The 14,038-nt window shown below is 57.9% G+C and overlaps 1 protein-coding gene across 1 annotated transcript; it reads right to left on the reverse strand.

The window, feature by feature from the left end:
- Positions 1-3: 3 nt before the first annotated feature.
- On the reverse strand, positions 4-8,243 carry PALM3 (paralemmin 3). Its single transcript, XM_042978373.1, is given in 8 exon segments — positions 4-1,053; positions 1,056-1,940; positions 2,057-2,102; positions 3,568-3,652; positions 3,800-3,942; positions 4,507-4,587; positions 5,611-5,659; positions 8,136-8,243. Coding segments are annotated over 8 exon segments (2,277 nt in total). The 5' UTR covers positions 8,177-8,243; the 3' UTR covers positions 4-106.
- Between the last annotated feature and the right edge of the window lie 5,795 nt (positions 8,244-14,038).

Here is a 14,038-nt window from a genome sequence, read left to right on the forward strand (position 1 = left end):
TGGCTCCCAGTTGCCACAGCCGGTCCCGTGGTGCCCTGTCTGTGCCCGGGACCCGCTGCTGGATGCCAAGAGGCCGAGGTAGCTGTGAGAGGTGGAGGGTGTGGGCTCACATGACCACACAACACTGGCACGTCTTTTGCTTAGGGCCACTTGCCTCTTCACCCTCGGGAGGGGCAGGTGGCTCGGGCTGCCGGGCAGGTGCATAGGTGGGCACAGGGCGGGCACTAGGGTTGGCCCTGGGCCCTTCCACCCGAAGCAGTGGCTGGCACTCGGCAGGCTGCTCTGGAGCTGGGGTCTCAGCCAGGAGGGGGGTGGTGGCGTCCCCTGAGGGGCCCTGGCCCTCAGCAGGGGTTTGGGGCCTTACAGATTCTTCCTCCAGGGAGCCTTCCTGCTTCTCCTGGGGCTGTGGTCCTTCCTCTTCCGGCCTTGACTCTTCCTTGGCCCCCAAGGAAGCCCCTGCCTCACTCACCTCCTCTGCCTGACATTCCTTTCCTCCTCCGGACTCTCTCTGCTCTTCTGGACTCAGATCTTCTTCAACCACGTCAGTCTCCTCTGCCTTCAGTGACGCCTCCCCTCCTCTCTCTGCTTCCGACGGCGCCTCACCTCCTCCTTCCTCTGCCCCCCCTAGTGCCTCACCTCCTGTTCTCTCTGCCTTCAGTGACACCTCCCCTCCTCTCTCTGCCTCCGATGGCGCCTCACCTCCTTTCTCAGCTCCCGATAGTGCCTCACCTCCTGTTCTCTCTGCCACCAGTGGTGCCTCACCTCCTGTTCTCTCTGCCTCCGATGGCGCCTCACCTCCTCCTTTCTCTGCCTCCAGTGATTTCTCGCCTTCCTTTCCCTCTGTCACCAATGGTTCTTCGCTCGCCTCTAGTTTGTCTTCACCTTCTTTCTGCTCCACTCGCGACGGCCCCTCCCCTCTTTCCCTCTCTGCCCTCAAAGGTCCCTCGATTGCCTTTCTTGCGGCTGACAGTGGTTCCTCAACTGCTTTCCTCTCTGGCCTCAGCTTTTCCTCCCCTCCTCCCCTCTCTGGCTCCAAAGAGCCCTCGCTTCCCCCCTCTCCCCCACCAGAGACCCGTCTGCCCCTGCCTCTTCCTCAGTCCCCTTCTTTCCTTCGCCCACTGATTCCACCGGTTCCTCTGCCTGGCTCCTTCCCGCCCCCCAGGCATCCTCCCCTGCCCCCCTCTCCACCCCCAGCGGACTCTCAGGCCCTCCCCCGCTTCCCCGTGCCCTTGGCCCTTCCAACCCCTCCACGACCAGCTCCTCCCCCAGCTCCTCCCACTCTTCGCTGAGGGTCACCCTCTCCACCCAAATGAAGGACCCCTCCTCTCCTCCAGAGCCCCCTGGCCCATCACCGTCAGAGCTGCCCCTGGGGACGCCGCCTTCTCCAGGAGCTGCTCCCTCTAGCCTCACCTGGAGCCTCGGGGAGCTGGTCTGCGCGGCCTTCTGGCCCCTGCCCCCCTCCCCTGTGGCCTCGGAGTCGCTGCTCTCCGGCCCTCCCACCCCCTCCCAGACCACCTCCACGATGCCCCTGTCCTCCTTCACCCAGGACGGGGGCTCTGGGCAGGCAGCTTCCTGCCTGTCCCCAATGGCCTCCAGCACCATTTCCTCCACCTTAGCCTCCAGCTCTGGGCCTGTGGCCTCCGTGGCACAGTCCTCTGTGGCCCTCAGCCCCTCCCATACCACCTCCACCACGCCCCTTCCTTTGGCCTCACCCACGCCCCCCTCAGATGCGGCCAGCCCCTGACTCGGCCCCTGTTCTGCAGCGGGGCTGGGTCCAGGGCAGGGGCCGTTGGCTTCTGAGGAGGCCCCTGCTGCCCCAGGGAACAGCCTCAGGGTGGGTGGAACCCTGACAGCCTCATCTCTGGGCTCAGAGGGGGACTCTGGGGAGGTGTCCACTGGTCCAGCTGGGAGGGAGGCTCTCCTGCTCAGATCAGTGTGGCCTTGGGGAGTAAGGGGAGGAAAGGAGAGGAGACAGGGGGCAACAGAGTGAGATCCTGGCCCCCCAGATTCAGGCCCCTCTTCGTGGGACCCCCAGACCTGGGGCCCAAACACCCACCTGTGGGACCTGCCTCCACGGTAGGCTGGGAGAGAGGTCGATGACCCTGCAGGGGTAACAGAGACAAGGTGAGGCCAGCCAGCGTCTCCACCTCCAACCTCCCTGCGTGCTGGTACGCTCCCCAACCCAGACACCCTCCATCCAGGACCACACCCTCCTCAGCCTTCCTCACCTGTCTTACCGCGCTCTGCTCAAGTGCCCCCCACACAGTAGGTGCTTAATCAATACTGTGTTCATGGGCCAACAGCTCTGTATTAGGAACCTATTCCGTCAGCTACTGAGATTGCTGTGGACAAGGGACACTTAAGCCTTTTGCTATTGGGACTTACGTTCTAGGGGGTGGGGTATAAACATAAACACAAATAAATCTGTAATGTCAGGAGTGAGAAAGACTACGGCAGGAAAAAACAAAAAGTAGGACGAGGGGCTACAGGGAGCCTGGGAGGTGGTGGGGTGCCTCCTTTATGTAGAAGATGCAGGAGGGCCTCTAGGAGGAAGTGACATTGAGCAGAGACCTGAAGCGTGAGAGGAGCTGGCCTCGAGGCTCAAGAGGTAGATACAGCCATTCCAGGCAGAGGGGAGAGCAAGTGTAAAAGGCCTGGGGCTGCAATGAGCTGACAAGGTCAAGGACTAGAAAAGAGGGCCAGTGTTGCTGTAGTAGAGTCACGGAAAGGGCAAGAGTATGAAAATGGGCTCAGAGAAGCAGGGGGTGGGGGCAGCCTACTAGGTCAAACCCCAGGGATCTCCTCCTCACAGTTCCCTTTAAGATAAGAATCTTCTTTCCAGCCTCCAGGCTTTCGTGTGGGCTGTTTCCTCTGCCTGGAATTCTCTTTCCCCTCTTGCCTGGTCCCCAGCAGGCTCCATACAGATACCACGGCCTCCAGGAAGCCTTCCTGGGTCACTCGGGTGATTCCTCTGTGCTCCTCCCATGCCCAGGGCTCCCCTGTCACGGACTCTTGGATAGTGGGCTCCTCTCTAGCAAGAAACTCCTGGCCTATACTAAAAACCCAACAAACTCTTCCCAGATCCATTAACAGGTCTCTTGGCCCTCTGCCCTGCCAGAGGCACCTGGGAATCTTAATAAAGGTGCTACCAAAACAGAAACCCGTGTGGATGCCTCAGATCACAAGAGCATCTCATGGTGACCCATTCCTCCCTTTGAAAAGAACAAATTCCACGAGCACCGCCCCCCCCCCCCCATTTTCCCACCACATTCCTCATTCTGGCATTAGCAGTCCCACAACAAAACTTCCCCAGGCCTGTTCCTAGGATCATGTCCACCCACCCAACCCCCCACCCCCCCCCCGTGCCTCTTCCACGTGTGTGCTGTCGTTCCTCTCATTTTAGACATAGGGAAACTGAGGCTTGAACAACGAAAGCGACTTGCCCGAGACCACAGAGCAGAGAAACAGCAGAGGATTTAGAGGTTAGACCGCACTTGGAGAAGGCCCGCTTTGGTCCCTGCTGACCGCACCTCGCCCCCTCCCATTTGCCCCCCCCCCGGTTCTCACCTGTCTGCGCCAGGTGGGCCTGCCGGGGGACTTGTGCTGGGCACCTGTGGATGCACTTTGCAACAGCTGCAGCTGGGATTGGAGTCTGAGGGAGAGAGGAGGCTGCTGGGAGCCGGGCCCCCAGGCTCAACGCCAAGGCCCCCTCAATGTGCCACTTGCCCGGTGTGGACCTGGGGCCCTGGCCTAGCCAGGCCGGCAAAGCCAGCAGGCAGGGGCCCAACTCACAACTCACGTGAACAAGCTGTCTTCCAAGTTGCGGATTCGGGCCTGAGCCTGGCCCTCAGGTGACTGGGGGTCTTTAGAGGTGGAGTCCTCCTGCTGCTCCGGCTCCTCAGCTGCCCCGTCCATGAGCCAACGCTCCCGGAGAGACTTCCTCTGGGCACGGGAGGGGAGCTCTGGCTGTGCATATTGGCTACCCCACCCCATGGAGGGCTCCCTCCTAATCCCCGAGCTGGGAAGATTTCTTATTGTCCAAAACCACCCGAACGGCACAGACATCTCTCCTTCAGGTGAGGATATGATCCCCCCCTCAACACTGCCAGCTGGGACAGACACCCCAATACCAGCCTGGAGCTCTCCCAGGCTGGAACAAAACACCCCTCATCTCCCCACCCCTTCCAGAATGGGACAGGCACTCCCAGAGATGAAATCAACGTCTCTATGGGCCCCTCCCTACCCCAAAGCTGGGCAAACACCTTCGCTGTCCCCATACTCTTCCCAAAGGTGGTACAAATGTCCCCATCATTATCACCACCACCACCACCCCCACCACCACCCGCTCTCCCAAGCAGAGGAAAAACGCCCGCCTAAGCTGGAACCAATACCCCCTGCTGCCCCCACCCAAACTGGACAGAGCCTCCCATGATCCCCCAGACCGACTCTCATTGATACCCCCACTTCGTCGCCCAGGCTTGACAGGCGCCCCCGCCCGCCCCCAACCTTGAGCCGCTCCACGCGGAGTTTCTCCTCTTCCAGCTCCCGGCGCGCGGCGCGGATCTGCTCCTGCAGCCGCCGCTTCTCCTGCGCACAGAGGACCCGGAGCTGCCCGCGGGCCGGGCGGGGCCGCCACCTCCCCTTCCGCCTGCCCTCCTCCTCGGGGCTCCCGGGACTCCCGGGGCTGCGAACGGGGCGGGGCGGCGGAGCGCACGTCGGGGGCCCCCGGCGGGGAGGGGGCTGCGGAGGCGCTGACTCAGCAGCGGGTGGGGGCGGGGCGGCGGGGGCGGGGCCGGCCGCGCCCGCGATGCTGCGGAGGCCTCGCCGGCGCCGAATGGGGGGGGGGGGGGGTGTCTGTGGAAGGGGGTGGGGCCTTGGGATGGAGATCCCAAAGGGAGACCGAGCTGTGGCGGGGGTCCGAGATCCGGGGTCACGAGAGAGGCGATTCAGAGATAATGGGGGTCTAGATATCAGAGGAAGGGGGTGCTGAGATGGGGGGCGCGGAGAGACTGGGGCGTAGAGATGAGGTCCGGAGAGATGAAGGGGCAGAAGTCGAGAGCAGAGAGAGGGGACTTGGTGAGATAGGGGTTCGGAGGGATGGGGTACAGATCTGAGGGTCAGAAGGATGGGGGTTTAGAGAGGCCAGGGTGTTGAGATGGGATCCAGAAAGATGGGGGTGCAGGAGTGGGGGAGCAGAGAGATAGGGGTTAGTGAGATGGGGGTTCATAGAGATGGGGTTCAGACATGAGGTGTTTGGGAGACCGAGGTTCAAGAATGGAGCATCGGATGTGGATTCTGGGAGTGTGGGGTGCACAGCCTCACCATTCTGGGGGTGGTGGCGACCAGATAGAGGAACTGGGGAGCAGAGGGGCCTGAGGATTTAGGTGGGGCGCTCCAAGGCAGGGCTGGAGCTGAGGGTGCTGCCCACCCCCCCTCCTCACTTCACAGGTTTAGGCCTGCTTTCCTGGATGAGAGAGAGGCGAGGAAGAAAACCTGGGGAATGGCTAGGAGTGCCCAGGATGCGGGGAAGCGGGGGGAGGGGCGGTGGAGAGGGGCGCCATTAGCGGGGGTGGGGGGTGGGGGGTGGGGAAGGAGGGGTAACTCACTTACAGCAATGACCTCTAGCCGCTGCCGATAGAGGGAGCTCTCGGCCATGGGCCTGTGAGAAGAGGGCAGAGACTGGGGAGGGGGCCTTCCCAGGTCCCCACCCCTCGAGAGGCCACCTCCTGAATGCCCCTTTCTGGGTCAAGATCCCTGAGCTGCTTGGAAACCAACTAAAGCCCAGCATTTTCCTCTATTTCCCCTCTGCAACTGAAAGGAGTTGGAGTAGAGGGCAGGGGGTCCTATGAGGGGGAGAGAGCAGAGACGCTGACAAGCTGAGCTAAAGCCCTTCCTAGGCTTGACATCACCTCTCTGAGCCTCAGTTTCCTCATCTGTAAAATGGGTCAGGATAGCTTGATCCTCACCTTATAGAGAGGTGCCCTTGCAAGGAAGTCTCCATGCAGGGGAAAAAAAAAATGGACATAGCGTTCCTAAAACAGTAGCATCATTTATTATCATTCATAACTTTAATAATTCCCATGATTAATAATGTTTATGGTTATTTATAAGGAGCATTTCCAGGCTGGCCCTCAGATACTCTCAAATCCTGCCAGGCCCCTAACATGCTGTGTGTCTCTTTCCAATTCTATACCCTCTCTGGACCTCAGCTCCTACCCAGGATACCTTCAGCACCAGGGGCTGAGGGAGACTGGGGAGAGAAGCGTCCATCCCACCATGGACACATGCTATCCCCATGGTAACTATGGAGCTACCTGCCAAATCCCCTCCCTGGGAGCAAATGTTATCAGGACATGTAGCCTAGCGCTGGACTCTGAGCTGGGAGGAGACAGAAGGGTCTTTCTGTTTAAGGTTTAACCTGAGATGCCGCCATTGTTGATCTCCTCGCAGCACCCCAGGATCCCCGATTTCCAGCTCCAGAGCTGCCCCTTCTGTGCTTCCCTGGGAGCAAGAGGCTGACTGTGGTACTTCAGGACACTTAGGGGACAGATGTTGTTACGTTAACTTGTCATCGCAGATGCGCATCGAGTACCCCCTACTTGCAGGTGTTTCATAGGCCAGTATCTAGAAGGATGCATCCATTTGTCTGTTGTCCCTGACACTTAGCCCAGGGAGGGCACAGGGCAAGCCCTCAAACATTTATTAATGTGAGCACTAACTCTATTGGGTGAGCATTAGCCTCATTGCCCAAACTCTGCCGGGGCCTCCCAGATCTTCCCTGGCCACACCATAAAGACATAATAGTGCGGATACTTAGCCCTTACTATCTATAGTGCTCTAAGTGCTCGACAGGGCTTCCGCCAGGCCCTCCCAGCCACCCCCGCCTCTCCCTCCCTGCCCTGATCTTGAGACACTGTCGTCCACTCTTTGCTGAGTTGATATTCTGACAATAAAATCAGCCAACCATTAGCCAGCGCATACCATGTTCCAGGCGCTGTTCCATGCTATGCCTGTAGGAACTCATTTAATCCTTCCAAAGATCCTGGGAGGCAAGTAGTACAACTGTCCCTATTTTATGGATGGGGAAACTGAGGCTCCAAGAAGTGGTGAAAAGACTTGTCTAAGGTCGCTGAGTCAGGATCAGAATTCAGGGCTCTCAGGCCTCAAATACTGGGAACGCTGCGGGGGAAGAGGGGGAGTCCAGGCATCCTTGTCTTGGCAGCCAGGAGGCCAGAGATCAGCCTGGGGGTTCCCGATTTCACTCAGGGCGGGGGCTGAAGTCATGCTTTGCAGGGTATCCCAAAGGGAGCCCAGACCCCCTACTAATAGGTTTGCCCTTGGGGGAGGGCTGACATCCTCCCTCTGCTGTCCCATTCCCAAGATGTAATCTCCTTGCCTCTTCCTTGCTGGGGGGGAGGGGGGTTGATCAGGTTCCCGTTGCTAGGCAACCAGGTTTGTAGTTGGTGAATAATGCATCAGGGGACCCAAAAGAGTGAGGAACCAAATTGGGGTCCCTGGGGGGAAACTCTTTTCCAGAACTCTTTACAAACCTCTGGAGCCCCTCCACCCTCTTACTTTAAAAGGCCCTCAAACCTTGAATGTTCAAACCCTCGGCACACCCCATTTGATATTGTTTATGTCCACCTCTACAAGAACAGGGTTCGTGGCTATGGCCTGTTGTCACCAGGAGCAATGGGTGGCCCTTTCATTAAGCCGGTGATGGTTCCAATTTTGCCATCACCTTTCCCAGTTGGGCAGCTGTTAACTTTCTCTGTTGTATCTCAAGCATTTCTTCCTACCCTGGAAGCTGAGGGGTGTTTCAAGAGGCAAAACATGGGAGCGAGGAACCCTGGCGTTTCCTGGCCCCCCAGTCCTAGCCCCACCCCCCAGCCTGGACTTTGAGCTTGAAGACTGCCGGTGGAAAAATCCCGGAAAAAAGAAAGTGGAGGTCCACATCTCCAACCCGACTCTGGGGAGAGGGACCCGAAGAGCCTGCGGGGTTGCCTGCTGACCTCTCTCCGCTCCCCCTGGTCCCCTTAGGAGAGGCCAGCTGGGGCTCTCACCCGTGGAAAGGCCAGTGACCCTCCCAGGCCCTGCGCACCTGTTCCCCCCCCCCCCCAACCCAGGACACTTACGTGGGTGTGGCCGGAGACCACATCTGGCTCTGCAGGGCCATCTCTGCCCGGAAGCCCACCTTCCTTTGGGTCTCCAAGATCAGGACCCCCCACCCGTTTGCTTGAAGGTGCCCTGGAGGCTGTGACTTGGCTGGCACGAGGGGGGGGGGGTGCTGCAGGCGGGCACCGGGAGAGCTGGTCCAGCTGGTTTGGGTCAGGAGGCAGGAGGCAAACGGGGCGAGGGGGGCTGGGGGCTGGCGGGCAGTTCTGGGGAGGTACTATCAGCTGTCCTGATAAATTATTTACCAGCCACTGGCCTCCTTGCCGCACTTGGCTGCCTCGCAGCAAACACACTCTCACGCGCGTGGTGCAGTGTGTGGGTGAGAACGGGGAGTTGCTGACCCCCTCCGGGGAATGGCACCTGCACTTGGCACCCCAGACGCCTCAAGTCCAGCTGCCCACCAAGGGTCACCAACATGTGAGCCTCATGGCGTAGCACACGTGTGGGATACTCTATGCACGACTGCCCCTCCCTTCCTGGACCCTGGTGGGGAGGGAGGGACTGATCCAGCTAAGGGATTCTGGAGCCCAGAGGCTGAGCACCATGGGAATCAGGAGGCCTGGCCCAGGGGTTTCTAGGCCTCAGTTTTCCCTTTTGTGAAATTAGATCAGGTGGCCTCCAGGACCCTGACACCCCTCAGATGCTATAACAATTAGGGATGGGGTGGTGATGAGGAAGGTCCAGAGAACTTCCTACCCAAATCCTCCCCATCCTGTTCTTTTTTTTTTTAAACTATTTATTTTATTTTGTTTTGGGTTTATTTATTTTGAGGGAGACAGAGACAACGTGAGCAGGGGAGAGGCAGAGAAAGAGAATTCCAAGCAGGCTCTGCAGCATCAATGCAGAGCCCGATGTGGGGCTCGAACTCATGAAACAGTGAGATCATGATCTAAGCTGAAACGGAGAGTCTGGATGCTTAACTGACTGAGCCACCCAGGTTCCCATTATTATTATTATTTAAAAATGTTTATTTTTGGGGTGTCTGGGTGGCTCAGTGGGTTAAGCGTCCGACTTCCGCTCAGGTCATGATCTTGCGGTTGGTGGTGAGTTCGAGTCCCGCGTCGGGCTCTGTGCTGACCGCTCAGAGCCTGGAGCCTGCTTCAGATTCTGTGTCTCCCTCTCTCTGCCCCTCCCCAACTCACGTGCATTCTCTCTCTCTCTCTCTCTCTCTCTCTCTCTCTCTCTCTCTTTCTCTCTTTGAATGTTTATTTTTGAGTGAGAGAGAAAGAGAGAGAGAGTGAGAGGGAGAGACAGAATCCTAAGCAGGCTCCATGCTGTCAGCACAGAGCCTAATGTGGGGCTGGAACTCACAAGCCTAACTCTGAGATCAAGGCCTGAGCCAAAGTCAAGGTCTGCTGCTTAACCAACTGTTAAGCGCCCTCCCCATCCTGTTCTTAAAGGGCCAGCACACCCTTTATCAAATGACAGGGTGCCTCATTTACCCTTTGCCACTTGGGGAACTCATCTCCTACTTTCCAGGCTAGTCTCCCACAGCCCCCAGTCCTCCCGTCATCAGAGCCCTGGTCATGCTGTGCAATTTGACAGAAGCCTCGGTGAGAAGGGTCCTTGCCCTCAGTTCCCTGCTCTAGAGGGCACACTCCAGCTAGGACCCCCTCCCCCCACCCCTGCCCCCAAGTGGCAAAGGTCAGGTACCTTCCTAACTCCTCCCTCCCTCTTGCAGATTCTCCTCAGGATACTGGTGACCCCAGAATTTCCTATCCAAAGGGTCCTTAGTTCACCCATAAGGCCTCTGTGCCTCCTGAATGCAGACCCCACAGCCAGGATGTGTCTCGCCCCACTGCCTCCAGCCTGAGAAGTGGTCAAAGGCAGCTATCGGCAGAGGGGTAAGGATAAAGCTGGGACTCGGCAGAGGGGTAAGGATAAAGCTGGGACTTGTGGTTCAGAGCCCCTCCTCTGTGCAGGCACAAGCCTCCTTGCTATGCAGGAGAGCATTGAAAGGGAGAAGTACAGGAGGCCAGAGTGAGAGCTGAGGTTTCCCTGTGCCCCACATTCTAGTACGAAACTCCTAGGGATCCAAAATGTTTTTGTTTGAACCTGGCCTTCTAAGTCATTCTGAAAATACATTTGCTATGATAAGAGAACACATTTAAAAAAAATTTTTTTTAAGTGTATTTATTTATTTGAGAGAGAGAGGGAGTGCACGTGGGGTAGGGACAGAGAGAGAGGGAGAGAGACTTCCAAGCAGGCTCTGCGCTGACACGGTGCAGATCCTGACGCGGGGCTCCAACTCATGAATCGTGAGATCATGACATGAGCTGAAATCAAGAGTTGGACACCTAACCGACTGAGCCACCCAGGTGCCCTAAGGTTGTTCTATTTATAATTGGGTCTGTCTCCCAAACTCAACTGTACCTTCCCAGTCTGATGTGTTTCTTTATTTCCAGCATGGGGATAGGCGCCTAGTAAGTGTCATTAAAGAATTCTTAAGCAACCGTTGCGTATCAGGTATTGTTCTAGGCATGAGGTAGTTGGGTCTAGAGGTGAGCAAACAGAAAATGCTATAATGCAGCTCACTTTTGGTGGTGACGAGGAGAGAGCGATAATATAGAGATAAAGGCAATTGGTAATAACTGCCATATAGGGTGAGTCACAGAAAATAAGAGGATTAGGGTTACGGAGAAGGGCTGTGTGTGATGCAGGGTGGGTGATCAGGGACTATTTGTCTAAAGAAGTGATATTTGAGTCAAGACCTGCATAGCCGAAGCCAGCCAGGGGGTGAGTCCTTCCAAGCAAAGAAAGAAAGGCAAGTCAGTGCAAAGGTCCTGGGGTAGGAGTGCAGTTGGGGGGTTGAGGGAAGCACAAAGGCTGGAATGGAGGAGTGAGGGAGAGTGTCAGAAGATGAGATCTGAGAAGTGGGCAGGGCCTTCTGGGTCAGAGTGGGGAGTCTGGGTTTTTCTGGTTGGTGGGTGGGGAGCCACCACTCAGTGAAGAGGGCAGTGTAGTGGCTGGGACTAGGGTGGAGAGAAGTGGACGGATTCAGAATATGTTTTGGAGGCAGAGTCAACAGATTCAACAGCAATCCAGCATGAGGATGGATTGGAACAGGGCTGAGAGAGAGAAGTTGAGGTAGATTCCTAGGTTTGGGGTATGAAAAACAGAATGGATGGGTTGTCTTCACATGGTGAAGAGCAGGGCTGGAGTAGGGGCGGGAGCCGAGAGCTCAGTTTTGAAAATGTTCAGTTGGAGGGGCGCCGGGGTGGCTCAGCCGGTTGAGCTGTCCAACTTCGGCTCAGGGCGTGATCTCACAGCTCGTGGGTTCGGGCCCCGCGTCGGGCTCTGTGCTGACAGCTCGATGCCGGGAGCCTGCCTGGGATTCTGTGTCTCCCTCTCTCTCTGCCCCTCCCCCGCTCACGCTCCCTCTCTCTCTGTCTCTCAAAAACAAATAAACGTCGAAAAACCCAATTTTAAACCCAGAGGAGAAGTCGGAGGTAGAGATTTGAGAGACACCAGCACAGAGATGTTGTTTAAAGTATGAGGTTGTGGGGGCGCCCAGGTGGCTCCGGGGGTTAAGTCCGGGACTCTTGATTTCGGTTCAGGTTATGATCTCACCGTCCGTGAGTTCAAACCTGCGTTGGGCTCCTCGTTGAAAGCGCAGAGGCTGCTTGGTATTCTCTCTCTCTGAAAATAAATAAATACGCTTAAAAAAATAAAGTATGAGGTTGGAATTGGTCAGGGGCTGAGTGCTGGCAGGAAAGAGATGGCATACTCAAACTGAGTAACTCATCAGAGCTCAGTAAAGAGTTAGGTTTTAAAAAAATGTTTGTTTATTTTTGAGAGAGAGGAAGAGAGGGGAGAGCAAGCAGGGGAGGGGCTGAGCGAGGGAGACAGGAAACCAAGCCTGCTCCTTGCTGACAGCAGAGAGCCAGATGCAGGGCTTGAGCTCACCAACTGCGACACCATGACCTGAGCTGAGATCGGAGGCTTAACTGACTGAGCCACCCAGGCACCCCCAAAAAAGAGTTGGCTTACAAAGATTTGGGGAAACAATCTCTGTTAGCAACAGCCCGGGGCTGTGTCCACGCACTGGCCTTGGCGGGAGAGAGCTGTGTTGAGTAACTACCAGCAGCGAGGGACACAAGCAGCGTGGCTTCCGGGCAGGGGCATGGAATAAACGTGCTGACCTCACTCCCCCTCTCCATCAGCCAACCCCAGTGGAAGCCAGGGGGGAAAGGAAGCCTGTCCATGCAGGTGAAACAGAAGTCTGAGAAGAAATGCCCGAGAGGGAAACCAGGAGAGAAGACGGCATCCTCAGAGACCCAGGAGCTGATGGAAGAGGAAGTCAGACCCGGAACCAGGGTCTGGCAAGTGAAGTCCATCCGTGTCCTTGGATGGAAAAGGCTCGGTGGGGTGGTGGGACCCAGAGCCTTGTCAGTGCTGTCAAACATGAACAGGAGGCGATGAAGACGAGAGAATGCTGTAGACAACTCTTTCCAGAAGGAAAGCTTTAATCTTCATGACCCCCCCCCTCCCCAAGCAAGGGGACACCGCTCTGCCCATTTTACAGACAAGGGAACTGAGCCTTGGCGAAGGCTGGTACCTTGCGGAGGTTTTGCGTGGGATGGAACCCAGCTGGGCCCAGTTCCAATTAGGCCAAAGGGGTCAGAGGGAGGAGCTTGAGACTAGGATCCAGGGGACGGAGGGGAGTCACCAGAGTAGGCGGAGAGCTGGGGGAAGGAGTGATTGGGTAGTTGGATTATTGGAGGCTCCCAGGCTGTTCAGCAACCACCACCCCCCCCCCAACCTTTCTCTAGGTAACTATCTTTCTTCCTGGTCACCCTAGAACGGTAGAGTAGGGCCAGAGGACAGATTTGGGGAGAGCCTGGGGGAGGAGAGTGGAGAATGTCTTTGGGGGTGGGTCGGCGCGGGGACGTCGACCCTGCTGCCTCTGAACGCCAAGAGCTGGCGCCAGCTGCGGAGAGCTGCTCCACACCGCAAGCCTGGATACCTCTCCGGGCCTTCCCAGCCGTCTGGGCCCAAGGTGACCGCCTTTCAACCGCAGCTGCTCCTCTAAGCCACGGGCGCGCTGGGTCTGTCCCTCCCTCTTCCCTCAATCTGGAAGTGCACTTGGCCGCGGACGCTTTGCGGACTTTTCCAGGAGGGGTGCGGGGAAGCAGCCTGGGGCTTGACGCGAGCGGCGGGTACACCTCTCGGAAGAAGCCTAGTGGAGCCAGGCACTGGGCGGGGGAGCTTGCGACGCGCCAGGAGAGGGCTCCTGGCGCCCCCTTCAGTCTGAGCTGTGCGCTGCAGGGGTGGAACGTGGATGGACAGCCCGGGGGCCAGGGGCGTTGCTGCCCGCTGGTCTGGGCGGGGCTAGCAAGGCTTCGGAAAGATGGCTTCGGAACACCCCGGCACCAGAAAGCCGGCGGTTCAAACACCCGACCCAGGACAGAGTTGGGGTCAAGCCTCCCGGGAATGCCGGGGACGTGAGGGCGAAAAGGTGCCAGGGTGGCGCCCCGTTAGTGGAACGGCACCCAGACTTGTCCCCCAGCCGGCGGGCCAAGTCTAGGGAAGCCCTCCTACGAGAAGCCTGGTGCCCTGACCTGACCTGAGGCGTGTCAGTGAACCAAATGCAGTGCCCTGCCGGGCGCCCCCGCCCCGAGGGCGGGGCCAGGGCGGGGCCCAAGTCTTTCCTGCAGGTGCAGGGGGCGGTGCCCGGCCCTGTCCCCGGGGGCCGTTCTCGGAGGCCAGGGGCGGGTCAGAGAAGCGGCTGAGGTAGGCGACGCCTTAGAACCCGCGGGCGGTGACTGTGCCACAGGTACTGCGCAGGGCACCGTGTCTCAGCTCTGAGCATCAGAACTCCGGCTCTGGAAACTAAGGCTTCCGAACTGCTCCCAACCCTGGA

Source organism: Panthera tigris, chromosome A2, assembly GCF_018350195.1.
Source record: "Panthera tigris isolate Pti1 chromosome A2, P.tigris_Pti1_mat1.1, whole genome shotgun sequence".
Lineage (NCBI taxonomy): Eukaryota > Metazoa > Chordata > Mammalia > Carnivora > Felidae > Panthera > Panthera tigris.